Source organism: Balaenoptera borealis (assembly GCF_965194805.1).
Source record: "Balaenoptera borealis genome assembly, chromosome: 14".
In the NCBI taxonomy this organism is placed as follows: domain Eukaryota; kingdom Metazoa; phylum Chordata; class Mammalia; order Artiodactyla; family Balaenopteridae; genus Balaenoptera; species Balaenoptera borealis.
Window position 1 is genome coordinate 51391382 of NC_138875.1, and position 20555 is coordinate 51411936.

Genomic DNA, 20555 nt, shown 5'->3' on the forward strand with positions numbered 1-20555 from the left:
GGAATTCATGCAAATGTGCTTGAGAAATAGGGATGTTCCAAGGGTAACCTGGAAAGTTAAAATTGACCAGCCCCTAACTAGCCACACTGAGAGACTAATTTTCTACTTAAACCCACAGTCTTGATCTGCTGCCAATAATTCAAACCCCTCATAACATGGTAGGCTAGATTACTTACGAGCAAAATATTGCCAAGGTGAGTAGGTGCTTCCGAAGTCAACCGATCTTTCCAAGACCCAAAGATCAGGGCGAGGAGAATTTGCAAATTTGATTAAAATATAGGCCACCTGGAAAAGCTGATAAAGCAAAGGACATACAGTTACTCAAGTCGCCGCATCTGTCCACACCCTCCATCATCTCTATATGATGCTGGTTCCCAAGGCAACACATCTAGCCACACCTCTCCCAAGATCCAGATCCCATTTCTAACTGCCTACTGGACATCTCTAATTGGGTGCAGCCTCTCAAGCTTATCATGCTCAAAACCAAAATAATCATTTTTTCTCTTTCCACCGAATCTATACATTAATTTTTGTCACATCTTAATCATTATACCCTTGAATTTCAACCAGCCTACACAGCACCTTCAAGTCTGTACATTCAGAGAAGTCTGACGTCAAACAACAATCATCGTGGGCTAAGCTCTTCCAGGAGCAAGAGCCGATAGTACAGCCCTGAGCATCTCCCGGGAGTGACACAGCCCTGGTTCCAGATCTTGGAGAGCTCACGGCTGCAGAACTGAGACCTGAGCGGCTGCTTGGTAGAGTGTAGCACCTCCTTCTCCTGTGCCAGCTCTACTCACCCCCTCTTTTCCTGATTTCTCTCCCTCTTACTGATTTTCTTGTTCATCCTCATCACTCTTTGCCCATGGCCAGGACAATGCAAAGGTATGGGAGAGATGAAACGCGGCTTTGGTCCAGTTTCTTCATCCTCCCACTCTTGAATCCCAACATGCCTCCATGATGGACCCCAGGAGTTCCTGCAGTCCACTCCCACCGCTTTCTCTCAAAACTTATATTTGGCTTGACTTGTGAACCCTGAGAGTCTATATGCTTATCAAAGAGCCTAGTATGAGTTCATTGGTCATGACAATGAACATGGGTGTTAAACAAATCTGCTAACATGTTAAGAAGTGAGGATTATCCCCACCCCACACTCCCCAACCCCAAGGAAGAGATTCAACAGTGACTTTCAGAAGAAGACTCTGCCACCTTATTAACTAGCCCAGTAGAGCCATTTGAACAATGAGCTCATCTAGTTAGAGAGAGAGGCAGTACTCAGACCCTGTGGGATCCTTTTATTTCTTAGAGAAAAAAAAAATAAGGGATTTTCATCTTTATATTTTTCACGTACAATAGTATGGTAAGAGTCATATATATTTTTTAAAGTCTCAGAGCTACTAGTTGCTTGTGAATGTTCCCAACTCGACACTAGAAGCCAAAATCTCTAGGACACTGGTTCTCAAATTTTAGTCTCAAGATACCTTCACATTTTTAAAAATTATGGAGGACTTTAAAAAGTTTTTCTTTATGTGGGCTATGTCTATTAATTAAGAAATACCATATTAAAATTAAGGCTGAGAAATTTTAAAAATACATATTACTAATTCATTTAAAATAATAAACCATTACTTGTTAACATAAATACCATATTTTATGAAAAAAATACTATATTTTCCAAAACATAAAAATTATAGTGAGAAGAGTGGCTTTGATTTACATTTTTAAAATCTCTTTAAATGTCTGCCTTCATAGAAAACAGCTGGATTCTCATAGCCACTTCTTCAGTTTGTTGTAATATGTTGTTTTGGTTGAAGTATTTGAAGAAAATCTGGCCTCCCATAGATCTGTAATAGGAAAAAGGACCTAAGAGCTTGTGGACCCCCTGAAAGGTCTTGGGAACCCCATGGGTTCTCAAGCGCACTTTGAGAACCACTGATCTTGGTCACAGAGATTATCCTTTGCTCTAAGAAGCCCCTTTGCTTACTTCTCTGTGGAAGGAAGAATTGTCACACCAATTACTGAAAACCCTAAGTTCAGCCATTTTTGTCTCAAACACTTGCTCTTTGATCTTGAAAAATCTGCTTCCCTGGGTTCAGATTAACGCTGTCAGTGTCTACCCATCCTCGGAAAAAAATGATCCAACCTCATGTAAAGTAGCAGGGTACAAAATTAATGCACAGAAATCTCTTGCATTCCTATACACTAATGACAAAAAATTTCAAAGAGAAATTAAGGAAACACTCCCATTTACCACTGCAACAAAGAGAATAAAATATCTAGGAATAAACTTACCTAAGTAGACAAAAGGTCTGTATGCAGAAAACTATAAGACACTGATGAAAGAAATCAAAGATGATACAAACAGATGGAGAGATATACCATGTTCTTGGATTGGAAGAATCAACATTGTGAAAATGACTGTACTACCCAATACAATCTACAGAGTCAATGCATCCCTATCAAACTACCAATGGCATTTTTCACAGAACTAGAACAAAAAATTTCACAATTTGTATGGAGACACAAAAGACCCCGAATAGTCAAAACAATCTTGAGAAAGAAAAACGGAACTGGAGGAATCAGGCTCCCTGACTTCAGACTATAATACAAAGCTACAGTAATCAAGACAGTATGTTACTGGCACAAAAACAGAAATATAGATCAATGGAACAGGATAGAAAGCCCAGAGATAAACCCACGCACATATGGTCACCTTATCTTTGATAAAGGAGGCAAGAATATACAATGGAGAAAAGACAGCCTCTTCAATAAGTGGTACTGAGAAAACTGGACAGCTACATGTAAAAGAATGAAATTAGAACACTTCCTAACACCATACACAAAAACAAACTCAGAATGGATTAAAGACCTAAATGTAAGGCCAGACACTACCAAACTCTTAGAGGAAAACATAGGCAGAACACTCTATGATATAAATCACAGCAAGATCCTTTTTGACCCAGCTCCTAGAGAAAGGGAGATAAAAACAAAAATAAAGAAATGGGACCTAATGAAACTTAAAAGCTTTTGCACAGCAAAGGAAACCATAAACAAGACAAAAAAGACAACCCTCAGAATGGGAGAAAATATTTGCAAATGAAGCAACTGACAAAGGATTAATCTCCAAAATACACAAGCAGCTCATGCAGCTCAATATCAAAAAACAAAGAAACCAATCCAAAAATGGGCAGAAGACCTAAAAAGACATTTCTCCAAAGAAGATATACAGATTGCAAACAAACACATGAAAGGATGCTCAACATCACTAATCATTAGAGAAATGCAAATCAAAACCACAATGAGGTATCACCTCACACCGGTCAGAATGGCCATCATCAAAAAAATCTACAAACAGTAAATGCTGGAGAGGGTGTGGAGAAAAGGGAACCCTCTTGCACTGTTGGTGGGAATTTAAATTGGTACAGCCACTATGGAGAACAGTATGGAGGTTCCTTAAAAAACTAAAAATCGAATTACCATATGACCCAGCAATCCCACTACTGGGCATATACCCTGAGAAAACCATAATTCAAAAAGAGACATGTACCACAATGTTCATTGCACCACTACAATACAATAGCCAGGACATGGAAGTAACCTAAGTGTCCATCAACAGAGGAATGGATAAAGAAGATGTGGCACATACATACAATGGAATATTACTCAGCCATAAAATGAAGCGAAATTGAGTTATTTGTAGTGAGGTGGATGGACCTAGAGTCTGTCATACAGAGTGAAGTAAGTCAGAAAGAGAAAAACAAATACTGCATGCTAACACATATATATGGAATCCAAAAAAAAAAAAAAAAAAAGGTTCTGATGAACCTAGGGGCAGGACAGGAATAAAGACGCAGACATAGAGAATGGACTTGAGGACACGGGGAGGGGGAAGGGTAAGCTGGGACGAAGGGATGAAGTGAGAGAGTAGCATTGACATATATACACTCCTAAATGTAAAATAGATAGCTAGTGGGAAGCAGCTGCATAGCACAGGGAGGTCAGTTCGGTGGTTTGTGACCACATAGACGGGTGGGATAGGGAGGGTGGGAGGGAGATGTGAGAGGAAGGGGAGATGGGGATATATGTATACGTATAGCTGATTCACTTTGTTATACAGGAGAGACTAACACAACATTGTAAAGCAATTATACTCCAATAAAGATGCTACAAAAAAAAAGCTAGTTAGGAATTGTAAGGTACTCTGAAAACCATAAAGCAATACCTAAAGGAAGGAGAAATAATTTCCAGAATACATGTACCATTATTACATAGTGAAGGAATTCATAGGAAATCCAAGAACTCCCAGTTTAGAAAATCAGAACAAATATATTTCCCTTAAGACTGCACATCTCTCTTAGAGCACATCAAAATAAGACTGCTTTTAGATATGTAAGAGAGAATACAAATGGAACATTTTTGGATACAGGAATCATTTAAAACATTCTTAATCTCTTCCATCAAAATCCTATAATCATAGCATGTCCCCTAAAAACCCTATTTATTTAATAGTGGGTGACCTAATGGTTACTATGTTCTAGGTACTATGTCAAGCACCTCACAAACATTCTCACCATGAAAGTGGGACTTTATTAACCCCACTTTACAGATGAGGAAAGTGTGACTTCGAGAGGTGAAATAATGTGTCCACATCTTGCAGGTGTAAAAGTCCAGCACCTTTGTATATTCTACTCACTGATCATTAGCAATGCCACTGAACCTGATAGATACTTAATATTTAACCTGTTTCATCCTGGGGAAAATAACTGTCAAAGAAGTTCCAAACATCATTATTCCCAAATATGCTAAAAGTCCATTACAGGGAGCCCAGAGGTAGGGAGCTATGTGATAATACATCTCAATGGTTATTTGAGTGCATTGGTTTCTAAAGCTGCACTTTCTGCTAGTACAAATCCCCATAAATGAAACAGTCTTGGTAGCTCAGAGGAAACCTCTCTTTGTTTTGTTTCATCCTGTTCTGCGATAACATGTGATCCCTTTAAAGCAGCACATCAGTTAAAAATCCCACATCTAGCAGCAAAGGGAGGCATGCCGCAGTGTGTCCCCTCTGCATGTTACATAAACCTGCCACCCGGACCTAATTTAACAAGCTCTGGGATTCCACCAACTCATCTTCCAGCACCTACCAGACAGGACTTTCCACTCCAAAATGCTTCCCTCCCATTTTCATCTTAGGAACTTGATTCTGAGATTCCTCAGCACAGGATTATGTGCCCTGACACTGGGAGGCTGCCTTTCATTCTTGCTGAGTCCATCTGCAGTGACAGACTCTGTTTCTCTCTCCCTACCACTGTGGTGCAACTTGCAGTGGCTTCTTGCCAAGCACTCCAGCTCTGCAGCCAATCTCCCCTCGATGTATAGCTTCAAAATGGTGCTGAGAGGCGGCCTCCGGAGTGGGTTCACAGTGGGTTCACGCATGTTAAACCAACAGGTATGGATTTATTCTCTTCTACTTGATAATTTTAAATGCTGTGCCTTCTAAATGGCTCCTTCTGTTAAACCCCTGTTATCAGTTACTTATGTTTGCTCTTTGATCACTCAACATACTTCAAAGCACGCCTGAGTGACACTTGAGACTCATGGATGTAAAAGAGGGCCCTTTACGAAACAAGAAAGCACCAGGCAATGGAGTCACTAGAAGCAGAAAAGCAAAGGCCAAGTTGTGCATTTTCGGAGAAATAACATTTGGGAGTTAAGGTAAGGAGGGAAAAGTGACCGAGAAGGACTGAGTTGTCATCCTCTCTCCACATGCTTCTGAAACAAGCTAAAGATAGCTTGAACTTTGCCGATGAGCATTTAGATGGAGGTACAAAGTAGTCTTTCAAATAATGTTTTAATGAAGCAGATAATAATCATAAAAGGTGCAGCAAGAGGTACTTTGACTTCCCAAGCCTTCAGGGGGAGCAGGTGAGACAAGCCAGCCCTTTCTGATCCTCAAGCTCGTCATGCTGAAGCCTCTGAGATTCCAGCTCCTACAGCCCAGCACCTATTTCATTCCATGGCCTTCCCAGATGCAGGTAGTAGCTGTTCAATAAACGCCATGAATGAATGGATGAATATTAAAGTTGTGCAGTCACCACCGAGTTTGGGAAGTGGGCACCAGTTAGCACCTTTGGGTGCCATGCTCGGTGGTGGACTGCTAATGGCAGAGGAGAATCAACTCCTGGTGGCACATCTTTGCTCTGCCACCCACCAGCCATGTGACTCTAAGTCCATCACTAAAGCATTTTGTGACTTTATTTCCTTGTCCATAAAATAATAACATAAAACAATCAAAAAAGATATTTAAGTACATAGGTGAGGGACAGTAATATCCACTTCATACAAATTTTACATCCTCCATCTAAAAGAGCACTTACTATGCTCTGTGGCATATATGTGTTTTCATATGTCATCTCCACTAGACTTACATCTTTGTGTCTCAATCACTCCTGTTTCCTCAGAGTAGATGCTTAATAAATGTCATTGAATTGAAATGAAACTTAATAAATGGGACATGTGAAACTGCAAAATATTATGCACATGTATTTAAAGTCACATCCAAAATTAGTTTCTTACTCAACTAAACAGCACTCTCTCCTCCAAAAGAGTCTAAGTTATAATGTGAAATAAATCTATTATCATAGCCTTATAATTTGATAAACATACTGTTCCACAATGCAGTGTTTCCTGATTTGCTTCTTCCAACTTTTTATTTTGCATAATTTTCAAACCTATAGGAAAGCTCAAAGAACAGTACAATGAATATCCCTACACTTTTCGCTTAGATTCACCAAATGTTAACAGTTTGCCACATTTGTACTTTCTCTCTCTCTCTCTGTCTACACACATACACACCTTTTTTTAACCTTTGAAAGCAAGTTTCAGACATCATTATGCTTCAACCCTAAATATTTCACCATGTACCTCCCAAGAACATGGACGTTTCTTCTACATAAACTCAACATTTTGATGCCTAGGAACTTTTACCATTCATACAAAAATCTTATATAACACACTGTACATATTAGAATTACCCTGATTCTCTTAACACCGCCCATTGCATTTTTCCAATCCGGGATGCAATCAAGGATTATACATAGCATTTACTTTCCAAGTCTCTTGTCTCCTTTAATCTAGAGCAGTCCTCCCACGATTTTTCTTTCCTGACATTGGCATCTTTCCACAACAGAAGGTTCCCCCATCTGAATGTGTTTGATTATTTTCTCATCATCTGATTCAGGGTAAACATTTTGGCAGGATTACTACCCATGGGACATCCTCTTCTCATGGCATCACGCCAGGGAGCACGGGATGCCAGGTTGTCCTGTTATCAGTGATGCTATGTTTGATCACTTGCTTGAGAAGATGTCCACCAGATTTCCCCTTTACAAAGTTATCTTTCTACCTTTGTCATTAATAAGTAACCCATGGAGAGACATTTTGAAACACTTATTTTTATTAACTAAATTACAAACGTTCCTACTATCCATGTAAAAATACAAATAAGAGTTAAGAAAAATAAGTCCCAAGATATGGAATCAAACAGTTATAGTTCCTTTAAGGCTGATGCCCATTTGAAAAGCTTATCTAATGAGCTAATTTTATAAAAACTTTTTAAAATATTTATTTATTTGGTTGCACTGGGTCTTAGTTGCAGGCTGGCTCCTTAGTTGTGGCTTGCAAACTCTTAGTTGCAGCATGCATGTGGGATCTAGTTCCCTGACCAGGGATTGAACCTGGGCCCCCTGCATTGAGAGCGTGGAGTCTTAACCACTGCACCACCAGGGAAGTCCCTGTAGAAACTTTTTAATTGAGAAGGAAATATGCAGGTCAAGTGGAATTAAATTCCGTTTTAGTAAACTTGTTTGAAAACTTCTCATAAAGTGAAGTACAATCCTCATTAAACGATCAAGGCCAATGATGAAAATATGACTCAGCTGGCCTGAAAAAGGATCCTTTTAATCCTGGTGCAAAGAGCACATCGGCCAATGGCTTGGCGAGGGCACTTCTTTCGGGTTTATCATCACCCTGTCCTATAAAACCCAGAACTTGGCACCATCGAAAAGAGAGTGCTTAGGAGGAAAGTCACTGTGTCCTTCAGGTCCTCTTACTGTTTCCCAAAAGCACCTGCTCACCGTTGAGGGAAGGTCGATCATTCCAGAAACTTACAGGAAGGGACTCAAGAGGTCCCAGGTCTATCTCTCACCCAGGGTAAGAACCTTCACCCTAGAATCTCCTTTTGAGAGGAAAGGAGACCCACTGCGTTGCTAAGTTCTGGTCACTACATGTTTCCTCGCTGTCCTGAAAACTTTTTCTCATAATTCCCCCACCTACCCTTTGGGGTAGCACAGATTTCTACCATTTATCCCACATGACAGCCTGCCCAGAATTTAAATACCAACACCACAACTCCCTAGGTTCTTTTTAAGGAATTCAAATTCAAGCCAGCAGGAGGCAAGGATTAGGGTAGGAACTGGAAAGGGGAAGAGAATTAAAGTACCTCACTTCCTCATTAAAAATAACTACAATAACCTGAGAAATAAAAATCCTGAACCAAAATCGAGTCTAAAGATTTGGATCACTCCAATAACTTGGAAAATGACAAGCCCGCTATTTTTTAATGGAAGATTTCAAGAAAAAAATCAAAAGACAAGGAGAAGGTGAAACATTTGCATGAAACATTTATGACTGATGAATTCTTAACTCTGGAGGAAAAAAGTGATTGAAGACATATAGCATGGTTTTCAGTCCTTGTGGACATTATTATTCCCCAAGCAGACTCAAAGGGCAGAGCTTGAAACTAACAAATGTTACTCAAGAGCATTTTATCCACAACTAACAATTTACAGATAGATTTGGTGGTGATTTTAAATAAGTTGAAGCCCATTGGAATCCAAGAACTGAGCTCAATTTCACAATGAAGTCTAATATTTTATCCAGCGCTTTACAGCTACACTCAACTCTCAGGGAATTTTTTTTTTGTCCAGGACCTGATTCTCCCTATAAAACTCACTTTCCCTCATTCACGCTTTTATCTATTTATTTATTTATTTGCTAATTTATAATAAAATTGGGTAGGACATTTACTTCACTCACTGAACTGATAAAGAGCCTAAGAATTTGTCTGACAAACTATACGGGGCAAGGGAAATGATAATCTTGTTCTTCCAAGGCAAAGAGATTTAACTAACTCAACTTTTGTAACGAGCAAACCAAGTTATCTAATTCCTCCTTTAATCTATCTAAATTTTTTTAACTCAACAACTCCTAAAAAATATATTGATTTCTACAGGTGACTCACACCGTGATAAAGTTCAGCAAAGTATTGCTCAATGAGGATTTACCCTAAATCAGATTCTAAATGATGTTATTTATCATCACTTTTCATAAATGAGTCCACATCCTTCATAATGTTCCAGCCCTCCTCTTGGCCAATATCTTTCTCCCTAAAGGGTATTCTCATTTCTAGCCTGTACTCATAATGGTCCTTTCCTAATTTTAGTCACATCTCTTCCTTTCTCCCTGTGACATCTTTCCTGAGATTCAGCATCCATGGCTAAATCAGAATGTTACCTAAGGCTAAAATTTTCCTTTTGGCTCTGTTTCCAATGCTCTTATTAATGGCAGGGCACTTCGGAGACCTTTTTGACAATAGCTGTGCATATCTGTAAGGCATGGTGCTGGTCACTTAAATGGACTCAGCATATTCATTTTTATTAGTCAGCTTTTCTTTTTTTTTTTTTTTGGAATGAGCTTTAGGCTGAAGTGTGGTTTCAAATCAGCTGGGCTATAGATTAAATATTCGTCTTAGAACTTGTCCTTTGGCCAAAAGCTGTCCTTACTTTCTGAACACTAAATCCCCTAGCGTGGCAGTTCTCCAAATGGATGGTATCACCATCTGGGGTATTTTATTGGTTGTCACAATAACAAACCCAAATAAGGAGAGAGACCATGCACCTGAAGAGGCATCAACCTCCACCCTGAGAAAGATCACTGCCAGTTCTGGGTGAGGAGGCTGGAGAAAGGGTCCTGTTGGTGGTTTTGTCTTTTGTCTGTTGGATTTTTGAGGATCCAAATGCCCTTCCCACCTTACGAATCCTGCTGGGAGCAGAATGCACCTCCACCTTTAGAAGCTGCAAATGCCAGTTTTTCCAGATTCCCTGGCAGGTAAGGCAGCACGGGTACCTGACCCAGGCTCAGTGAATTGGATGTCTCCTTCTGAGATTTTGCATCTAGAGCAAATGATACAGAAAGGCAGGGACACGGAAGAATTGTTTCTAGAGGCAACAAATATGGCAGCCCCCTCTGGCTTCTGGGGACAGTGGTTGACCCCAGCAGGGACATACTGAGTCCAGGATCCGGGCTGACTGTGTCATCACCAGCTGCAGCAGCCAGCGTTCAGCCACAGCTCTGTCCTCACAGAGGGACCTGTGATTCTCACTGTGCTGCCTCCTTTGCTTCTGCCCACTTCCTGAACCTGATTCTCTACGATCCTTAGACCCTCACCCACTACCCCACGTTCTCTCCTTCCACCCTCAAAGGTGACTTTTTCTCTTTCACCAGTAAAATTAGAACTATCGGAAAGGAATCCCTTGCCTTCCCATCCCAAATCCATGAGCACTTTTGCATCTGCACTTCCTCCTCCCTTCCCTCTGGACCAATGGAACAGGAGCCCCCTCCCTCTGCACTCTGGATCTCATCCCCCTCCTGCCTTCTCTTGGATCCTTCCCATCAGCTTTTACCTTACGTATTTATTTTTCAATTAAAGTACAGTTGACTTACAATATTCTATTAGTTTCAGGTGTACAACATAATGATTCAATACTTTTATAGATTATATTCCTTATAAAGTTATTATAAAATATTGACTATATTCCCTATGTTGCACCTTACACCTTTGATTGTTATTTATTTTATACCCAGTAGTTTGTACCTCTTAATCTCCTTTTCCTATCTTGCCCCTACCCCACCCCCTTCCCAACGGTAACCACTAGTTTATTCTCTGTATATGTGAATCTGTTTCTATTTTATTATATTCACTCGTTTCATTTTTTAGACTCCAACTATTAGTGAAAACATATAGTATTTGTCTTTCTCTGTCTGACTTATCTCACTAAGCATAATACCCTCCAGCCATCAGCTTTCAACTGACTCTTCCATCCGAAGTCAAGAAAATTCCTCTCCTTCCATCCAAACCCTCCTCTAGGTCCACCTACCTCCTTCTTCCCGATGCAGCCACACTTCAGGAAAGGGTGGAGTATCCCCCTTCCTCACCTCTCCTCTAGTTCACCCAGAGTTCAGTTCTCAGCCTTCTCTCACCTCACTCCACAGTATTTCCATCTTACACCACTGGCTCCCGATTTATACCTGTAGCCCAGACTTCTCACATAAACTTCAGACCCAACAGCCTAGTTAATCACTTGAGATACCTCACCACCACCTCAACTCAATGTGACCCAACTGAAGCCTCATCCTGGCCCTCTGGAGCCTGCTGAGTCCTGTGGAAACTGTAGGTCTCAATGCAGCTTTCCCCCTCTTCAGTGAGATATCTGTGTTTGATGCTTCCTGGAACACTGTACTTTTTCTTTAAAACACCCATCCCAGGAGTAATTAAATAAATACTCCTGGCTCGCGTGCACATGACCTGTAAATACAGGATGTGAGCTTGATTATCCTGCCCACTCACGAACTGCAGCAGGAATACTCTGGCTACACGTAGCTGTAGGCCAGGCCAGGGCCCGCACTTGGCCTGGATCAGGGTGATGCTGGTAGTCGGCCAAAACCCTAAGGATTGCACTTACTTGGCAAAAAACGGGATGCTCAAAGTCACTTTCACTGTGATAAAAAGGTGCATCCCCAGCTGAACTCTCGGATCTGGACGTGAGATGGCCTCCTGTGTCCCAAATGCTCCCAATTAATGCTCTGGCTCCCGCAAGGACCCCGAGCAGGCATCCTTCATAGCAGGGCGAATGGGGAGGCCTGGGTGTGAAGGGTCAGAGTGGGGTGGGTGAGGGACAGTGGCTGCGCAGCGGAGAGCAGTGTGGCCGGGCTGACGGGCATCAGGAGAACTGGAGAGTCCTGTGCCTGGCTCACAATCAGTGGGGAACCACATGACCTTGGGTGAGTGAGCTGAACTTTGAGCCTCAGTTTCCTGAAATCCAGCTCCTCCGGGCAAGACACTGTTAGGAACTAGGGCAGGGATTCGAGCCCGCCCCAGAGGGGGTGAGAAGCGGAACACGAGCCAGGGATGTGGGCAGGGCAGCCAGAGAGATCCTCCACCGCAGGTGGGTTAAACGGAAGAACAGGGCTAATCAGCTCCAGGCACGCCTGGTGGGCGGGGGCGCAGCACACACCCGCTCTGCCCACTGGCGGAGAAGGGGACTGACGTGGGAAAAACACCTTAAGTGCCAGCAGGAACCATCCCACTAAAAGCAATCTGGCCACCTCGCCAGGAATGGATCTGAAGGTCTGGATCTGAAGATGGCAGATGGGGATGAGCGGCCAGGCTCTGGAAAGGAGAGTCTGGAGCTGGAGGGTGGGTAGAGCCCCAAAGTTCCATCATCCAAATGCCACACAATGGCCTGCCCACCCCCTCACTTCCTGGGGGTCCACTTCTGCCCCTCCCCCACTCTCTTACTCCCTGGTCTTTCTTCCCCTTTTCTCCCCATACCCCAGAAGCTACCCAGAGGGGGGAGGATTGTACCATAATGTTTATACCACCCGTCTTGCAAATGTGGAATATGACACTATTATAACTACACTAGGGACTAAGTGGGTTTTAAGGCATAGCTTAGAGCTCCTTATTTATAAATTTTTCTGGGAAAAAAAATGCAAAATAAGTTCTAAATATCTGATGTAACTTTTGGTGCACCTCATTTACACCCATATATGACTCCCCCAGGCAATATTCTATTAAATAAAATCAACGTGAAAGACAATCTAACTAATGACCATACAAATACCAACCATGTAGTGGTGAGAAGCAAGGAAATAGATACACAGACGCTATCAATGAACCTTCATAACCTGAACATAACACGGCCAGTGTTGGGGCCAGAATGTCTCGCTCCAGGTTCTGAGCTGTGCAGTCTGGGCGATTCCCTTCATCTTTTTATGCCTTGGTACCCTCATGTGTAAAAAGGAATAATAATAGTACTTAAAGTGGGAGTTTTTGAAAGGGCCCAATAAAAAGCATCCCTCTTCCCTATCTGGCTCAGAACCAAATGAGAAGTAAGACAAAGGAAGAAGGGCAATGGGGACAAAATATCGCCTTTATTTCTGGTGAAGCTTATATTGGAGGACACAGGTTGTGTCTGTTGACGGTGACCGCCAGGTGAGATGTCCCGGGCGGGTGGTTCATGTGGCTCAGGCAGGAGAAGCAGAGAAGGGCATGTGCCTGCCTCTGGACACCTGCTCTCAAGGGACAGGACAGAGCCGTGCATGACCAGCTCCTGATTCACACTCACCACCCAGAAGAGGGGCCAGATAGAGGCTGGCAGCGTGACCCAGATGGAGGGAGGAATGTTGGTGACCACGCCCCACAGAGGGCTGGTGTGAGGGGTAAAAGAGCCGATGCCCGGAGAGCACTCAGCACAGAGCCCGGCACATGTGAGGACCTAACCCGTGGAAGTGAGTGTGTCTTAAGGGCACAAGTGTGTTTCAGATTAAGTAGCAAAGATGTTAGAACAGATGCTTGCGAACGGCCAGGGCACAGGAGTGGGAATTGAGGATGACAGGGGAAATAGAAGAATAAAGCACGAGAGGGGCACAGTTCATAACATGCTGTGCACTCATCTCCAAGTAGGGACCATATCTCTAAAATCCTCCAACAACTGCTTCCCAAGGAGATAAGACAATACAAAGCTAAATGGAACATCAGCCTTTAGTCATCACAAAATATATATTGCCTCCTGTCCTGGTCAAGTGACTTGGCAAAAATCTCAAGGAACCATTCGAAATGTCCACGAGCACCGTGCGTCCTGGTTCCAGGCTGGCAGCAGGAGTGGCCTCTTGTTCAGGAGGCGGGGAGATGCCCTGACCGGGGTGATCCTTATAAATGCAGACACCAGCGTGCACAGGCACCCCAGAAGGAATTGTTTTCTTGTGGTTTGGGCCGCCAGTAATGGAGAGGGTTTTTTTCTCCTCATTCCCACTGGCTAAGACACGTGGGTCCCTTCACTGCCAGACTTTCAAGGAAAGAGAGCTGCTTCCACTTGAACTGCAATTCAACTAATGGGCCCCAGGGAATAAATCCACCCCAAATTTGGGAAAACACTCTGAGCTTGAAACTATCCATTTGGATGGCTCGATCCTGCTCCAGCCTTACATCTCCATGACCTTGTAACCTCTGACACCTTCCTTTCTCGGTGTTCCTTTCAGGGTGGCAAGACCTTTCCATGAGCCAAGCCTGCGACTGGTCACTTCTTGAAACTGCTGGTTCAGGTGGGAGGGCACAAAGGCCTGAGGATGGGCACGTGGGGCTATCTCATCATCAGAATCGAAGTTTCTGTTTAGGGACTTCTAAAAGGAAATCCTTGCTTTTTTCTCCCCCATTCCAGGAAATCAATGAGGGAAGTTCTGTGTGCCCACCTCTTGCTTTACAGTTAAGGACTTGAAAATGGTTAGAGAGTCACAGTCATTAGAACGGAGCCCGGTCCATCGTGGTGGGCTGGTTGCAATGCAATGGCAACACCAAAATCTCAGTGGTTCAAAACTGTCCATCTGTTCATATCTCGTCCGTGTGACACGTCTCTTCAGGGTGGACCCCGCTCCATGTCCTCCTCACACAGGGACACAAACCAATGGAGTCCGTATGTCTGGAACGCCACTGAGGCAGGAAGGGAATGTGGTATGTCATGCACCAAGGCTGGTCCTGCCCCCAAACTTTCCTTCCAAGACACAGGCAGGTGCGGCCCTGTCTTGAGCCTGGAAGAAGAACTGGGAATCCTGCTGAGCCAGGAACGCAGAGGTGCTGATGCTGAGAGGACCCTGGTCCAGGCCAATTGGGCCCTGCTGTTCCTGCTAAGTCGGAAATTAATGGTGGTGGAGGTTGAGATTTCAAAGGGGTTGGGTTCTTTCTTTTATCACCCAGGCTACCTACACTGGCCATAGAGGACAACAGTGGCTGAGAGAAGACAAGATCAATTCTGGACATTCGGCCAAACTAGGGGCAAAATGTCACTGCTGCACCCTCAGACTTAGGTGTGCGTTAGAAGCCCCTGGGGGTGTGTCACAGTGAAGATCCCCAGGCTACAATTCGAGACATTCCAGTTCAGTAGGTCTGCAGTGAGGCCTAGAAACAGGGCCAGCTGTACAATTTGCAGAGCTCAGAGCAAAATGAAAACACAGGGGTCCTTGGTTAAAGGCAGGAAAAAAGTGCTTTTAAAGCTACTAAAATATGCTTTTTCCTTTCTTCCACAGTTTCTCTCTTGACCTACCATGGTAACTTTTATTTGCTATTTAATGTTGCACTCCCTTGGGCAAGGGTGAATGTAGACCCGCACAGGGACCCCACTCTGCCGCTGGCTGTGCACACGCCAGGATCCCCTCCCGATCGCTGCTGGGTTGACGTGACGCACTGTGCCCTGGTCAAGGGCAAAGTCAATCTCCCCTTCCCTCCCCTTCTCACGGGCCCACCGCCCAACCCACACAGACAGACGATCCCCAAGGGATTGGAACCTCCACACTGGGATGAGCTTGGTACCCGGATGCAGGATGGACAAGAGGCTCGTCCCTGTCAAGTCGCCCGTTGTTCTGCTAGCTTGGGATGGAGATAGCACCGCCCTGCCCCTCCTCCTCACGGTGTGCATGCAGCCAACCTTCCTGCTCCCAGACCCCAGCCAAAGGGTGGCAGGGTGGGCAGGGAGGAAGAGGATTGGAGGAATCGAGGCACCGGGACTTGGGGCAGCAGGTGGCCTAGAACCTGTCTGGGAGGCAGGATGGCCCATGAGGCAGCACACACTCCGTGATGGACTGGACTTCACTCGCGAAACACAAACTCAAACATAAAGTTATTAAGGATTTCAAGACGGCGTGAAGCCCCAAGCTTGGGTCCCCCTTCTCAGCACAGGGATTCAAGGACCAACTTTGAGAAGCACTGACTTAAAGACAGACTGACCCAGTTGAAGCAGGTAATCAAGACAGGTCCCAGCACCCAGGAGAGGGACAAAAGGGTTGCAACTCAGAGCTGGTGCCGCTCCAGGCAGGAAGTCTCCCCGTGTTCTAGAATTAGATATCAGGGTCCCAGCCACAGATTACAAGCTCTCAGATAACTGATGAAAGAGAACAAGACTCTCAAGATCCAGAGAGATCATCGTGATGAACTCGTACGGTAACCAGCCATTCTGGTTTGCCTGGGACTGTCCTGGTTTTAGCAACAAAAATCCTGCATCCCAGAAAAGCCCTTAGTCGCCAGCAAAGTGGGACGGTTGGTCATGTTATGACCAGGCCTAGTACTGACCCAACGAACTCCTTTTTATCTTTGAAAGACCAGTGGAAAGACTGCTGTCTTGTGAAATCTTCCCCACACACCCCCAAGCAGAGGTCGTAGCTCCCTCCGTGGTGGTTACACTTCTCAGGGTGCACGCTGATTCTGCATTCGTGCATTTGACTCCCCAAGAAGCACATGAAATCCCAGAATTTTATGTGAATATACCGGAGGGATCCTGTCATAAATGCCGGGGAAGGAGAAGAGAGGTGGAGAGGACCCCATTGCTAAGGTGTGACGTGGGGACCTGATGGTAGTGGGGCCCCAAGACAGCTCAAGGCCAACCAAGTGTGGTCCCCGAGCTAGAAACCCGGGCTCCTCCGCTTTGCTCACTGGCCTGCGGCTCAGTCCACAACCTGAAGCTCTATCTGCTGGGATTAATGCCCCAAGATTGAGGAAATGCAGGGCCACAAAACAGGAAAATGGAGCAGGTGGCTGCAGTCACAGGAAGAAGAGGGAGAGGTGACACCTGTGAGAAGGATTCGTCAAGTTGAATTATTACAATAATAGTAAGGAGGAGGGAGAGAAAAACTAGCATCTGTTGAAGATTTATGATGTGCCAGGTACTAATGCCCCTGTGTTTTAGTAGCCTTTACAATAACCCTAGTGTTTTGGTACTAATATTCTCTCTACTTCATAGATGCAGAAACTAAAGTTTGCAGAAGACGCGGAACATGTTTATGGTCACAGAGAGTCGGTGACAAAGCCAGGACTCAAACCCACGTCTGATTCCAAAGCCCAGGCTGTTATGCAGTTAGCTGTGCGGGCAGCCACAGGGCCAGACGGGGCCAAAGGAGGAGTGTGGTCCTTTCTTCAAGGAGTCATTCCTCCCTGGTTGTCCTGCCAGAGCCAGAAGTTGCCGCACAGCCTGATTTTCTGACCCTGTGCGTACCATGCCCAAGAAAGCCGGCAACAGGAGGAACACAGAGTTACCTGGCTGTGCGGATGTTTGCCTCAGTCTCCAGGTCTGTGTGTCCCTAGCATAGTGTCTGTTATCACTGGCGACGGGAGGCTTTGCCCCCCGCCCCGCACCTCATCTTCTCCACTGCCCGCCCTGCTTCTGGCTCAGCCTACGCCCGCTCTTCACTCCCCAGGGAGGCTGGCTGATGAGCAGAGAGTCCTTCCGGCCCCTCCCTGCTCAGACTCTGGCCCCCAGGCCCGCACCAGGCGTCACCCAGAGCATCTCAGAAATGCAGAATCCAGAGGCACGCCTGCAACTTCTGAGTCAGACCTGTCATTTGAAGAGATGATTCAGATGTACATTCAAGTCGAGAAGCACTGGCCCAGCCCACAATATATGTCCTTTTTTCCATCAGGCGCACATTGCCAGCGCTGTTCTTTCTCCTGTGGAAACCCAGCCTCAAGTGAGTTTTAAGTCAATGTATTACCTCTCCCAACAGCATTAGCCTTTTAACAGCTTTATCTTCAGTGAAAGGAATTCCAGGGGTGGGTGGACAGACTGCTCTATGCCCTGAAATCACACCATGCCCACAGCCGCCAAACCATCTCCATAGAAAGCTGGCCCAGTTTTTCCAGCGATGGACTATGTCTTCTCCATGCTATGAGTACAGACCAGTTTGGGGGACAAAATAAGTATTTCAGGTAGCCAAATTACAAGCTAATTGTGCAAGTCTATCTTCTCTAGGGTAATATGTCGAGCAAGAAATTTCAGCAAAGAACATGCTTTATTAAAGAAGCTCCAATTGTTCTCCAAAGTAAGCAATAACTCTTAGCAAGAGTAGCAATAATGGTAGGAAGAGGTACAACGTGGGTGAGAAGGGGTCTTTGGAAAGAATGCCTTGAGGAGGGGTTATGAGTCATGATATGCATGCTGAGGATAAATCCCTATATATTTAGAAATGAACCCTCTCTCAGCTGTCAGCACACACATTATTATCCTACTGTCACTGGAAACATTTGGGGGCAAAAGAAAAAATATTTGGGAATGAAATAGTACAATAGCTAATGAGGCCTTATAATTAAAGGATATATTTGCTCAAGGGAAAAAGAACATATCATGTCAGTTCTGAAAGGAAATAGCTTAGTAAAAGCAGGTTCTTTGTCAGTTACGTATTGTAAAAGGAAAATTATAACCTGGCATGGTCTTCAGACAGCATTTAATGCTTGGTCATTCTGCTTGACTCTGAGCTTCTCTGTGACAATCCACTTAAAAAGAAGAAGAATTGAAAACTGAACCTTAGCCAGCTTACAAAGTCTGAGTGTTTTCTATAGAATCTCACTGTACTTCTCAAAATGACTCAGAAATATCATTAACACTATAAAATAAGAAATGTTTCTATATGAATATACAAATCTTTCAGGCTTAGAATAATCATGAAGTCAGGTAAAATACGTTTTGACAGTTTATTCTAAGTGTTAACCAAATGTATGACTGGAATGAAAACAGCGATTATATTTTTACTGTTTCATCAATATACTGCTTGTCTTCATCTACATCCCATTTTGTTTAAGAAAAAAGGGTTGGGAGGGATTTAGAACCCTAAATCCTAAAGGATGTACAGAAAACAGCAATATGAAATTACCCAAGAGCAAAAACAAACAAACAAAAGGAGTGAAAGGAAAATGATCAATAGGGATGAAATCTTGAGCCCACAGTGAAGTTTGCACACAAAATACGGGTCATGAAGTTCTATACACTTGCACAGTGTAGCCATAAATTTGCTCTTAGGAGCCAATATAAATAGGGAAAGAGGATCCCAGTGTCCATAAGTTTTGTTTAGTTTTGTTTTTTAATGCCCCCAAAGAAGCACAATTATTTCAGGGACTAAAGGGATTTCTCAAATGGATCTTCTTAGGGGAACACTCTGGAAGGTGATGGACAACATCCTGAGAGAGGGACATGGTTCTAACCAAACACCCCCCCCCCCCCCCGCCAGGGGCCACAGAGGCTCATAGAACCGGAGCAGGGACAGAACGGGAGCATCACGTGCAACATCATCCCACAGCACCTAAGGGCGGCTCTGCAGCCAGACTGCACAAGTGCCAACCCTGTGTCTACTGAGTGCTCCCCTGTGACCATTAGTCCTAGGGTCAGGAGGCTACATAACATCCCTGAGCTTCTGCTTCCTCTTCTAGAAAATAGGAACCTACCCTACAAGGTTGTAGTGAGGATGAAATGAGCTAATACTTGAAAAGTGCTTAGAACAGTTTCCAGCATAGGAAGGATGTTAGCATTAAAGTCACGTTATAGCGGCCATAGAACTTAAGGTTCTCAATTCTAAATTATTCATCTTGTGAAGCAAGGTGTTATTCCTCTCGCTTCATCTTGTGAAGCAGATGTTGAAGAATTTTCTAAGACTCATAAGCAGATCTACCACAAGGAAAAGGGCAACAGACCTTCTTACCACCTATTTTTTCTAAATGTTTCAATGAATATTCTAAATGTAAGTGACCCAAAATCCAACTTTTTCATTATGTCTTCAGTAGGCTCCAAATGGCAAGGGATAAATACTTTACTATCTGTTGCATATGGATAGCTTTTGGTGTATGAGGGACATGTGTACACTGGACAGATATAGTAAGGAACTCTCTGGACACTCATTCATTCATACATTAAACATACATTCACTGAGTTATTTCTGTGTACCAGGCATTCTCTATAGGAAGGAGTAGAATACTGTTCCTTATTTCGTGGTCATAATTCAACTGAGCCCTCTCCCTCTCTTGCTCTCTCTCTCTCTCTCTCTCTCTCTCACACACACACACACACACACACACACACACACACACACACACACACTTACATTATATGTACTTTCTAAAAATTTACAGTTAGTCACCTCCTCAATAATTCCCCTTCATTCTTTCAGAGATGACAACTGGGGGGATTTGGGTCACTTTCAACCAGTCAAAAAGCATCCTTCGAAAGTCAGAGTGCTGGTGTCACTCAGAGCCCCAGCGGGAGACAGAGGACCTATTAGAACGAAGTACTTGCGGAGACTTTCATAAAGCAGCTTTCTACGACAGAGTCAGCAGGGGCGACAGCTAAGAGCACCTGAGCGCCGTTCCCACCCTGGACCTGAAGGGCAAGGTCAGGAAGCGGACACTG

The 20555-nt window shown here is 44.0% G+C and overlaps 1 protein-coding gene across 7 annotated transcripts in view; it reads right to left on the bottom strand.

The window, feature by feature from the left end:
* LAMA3 (laminin subunit alpha 3) overlaps window positions 1–20555 on the bottom strand; it is a 241691-nt gene that overhangs the window by 183786 nt on the left and 37350 nt on the right. For all 7 annotated transcript variants that reach the window (XR_014234427.1, XR_014234428.1, XM_082355461.1 and 4 more), the window contains exon 3: window positions 177–294. Coding sequence is in view for 5 of the 7 variants with exons in the window: in XM_082355461.1 (XP_082211587.1) it covers window positions 177–294 (118 nt within the window). In the remaining 2 variants the exon portion in view is untranslated. The remainder of the gene's footprint in view (window positions 1–176; window positions 295–20555) is intronic.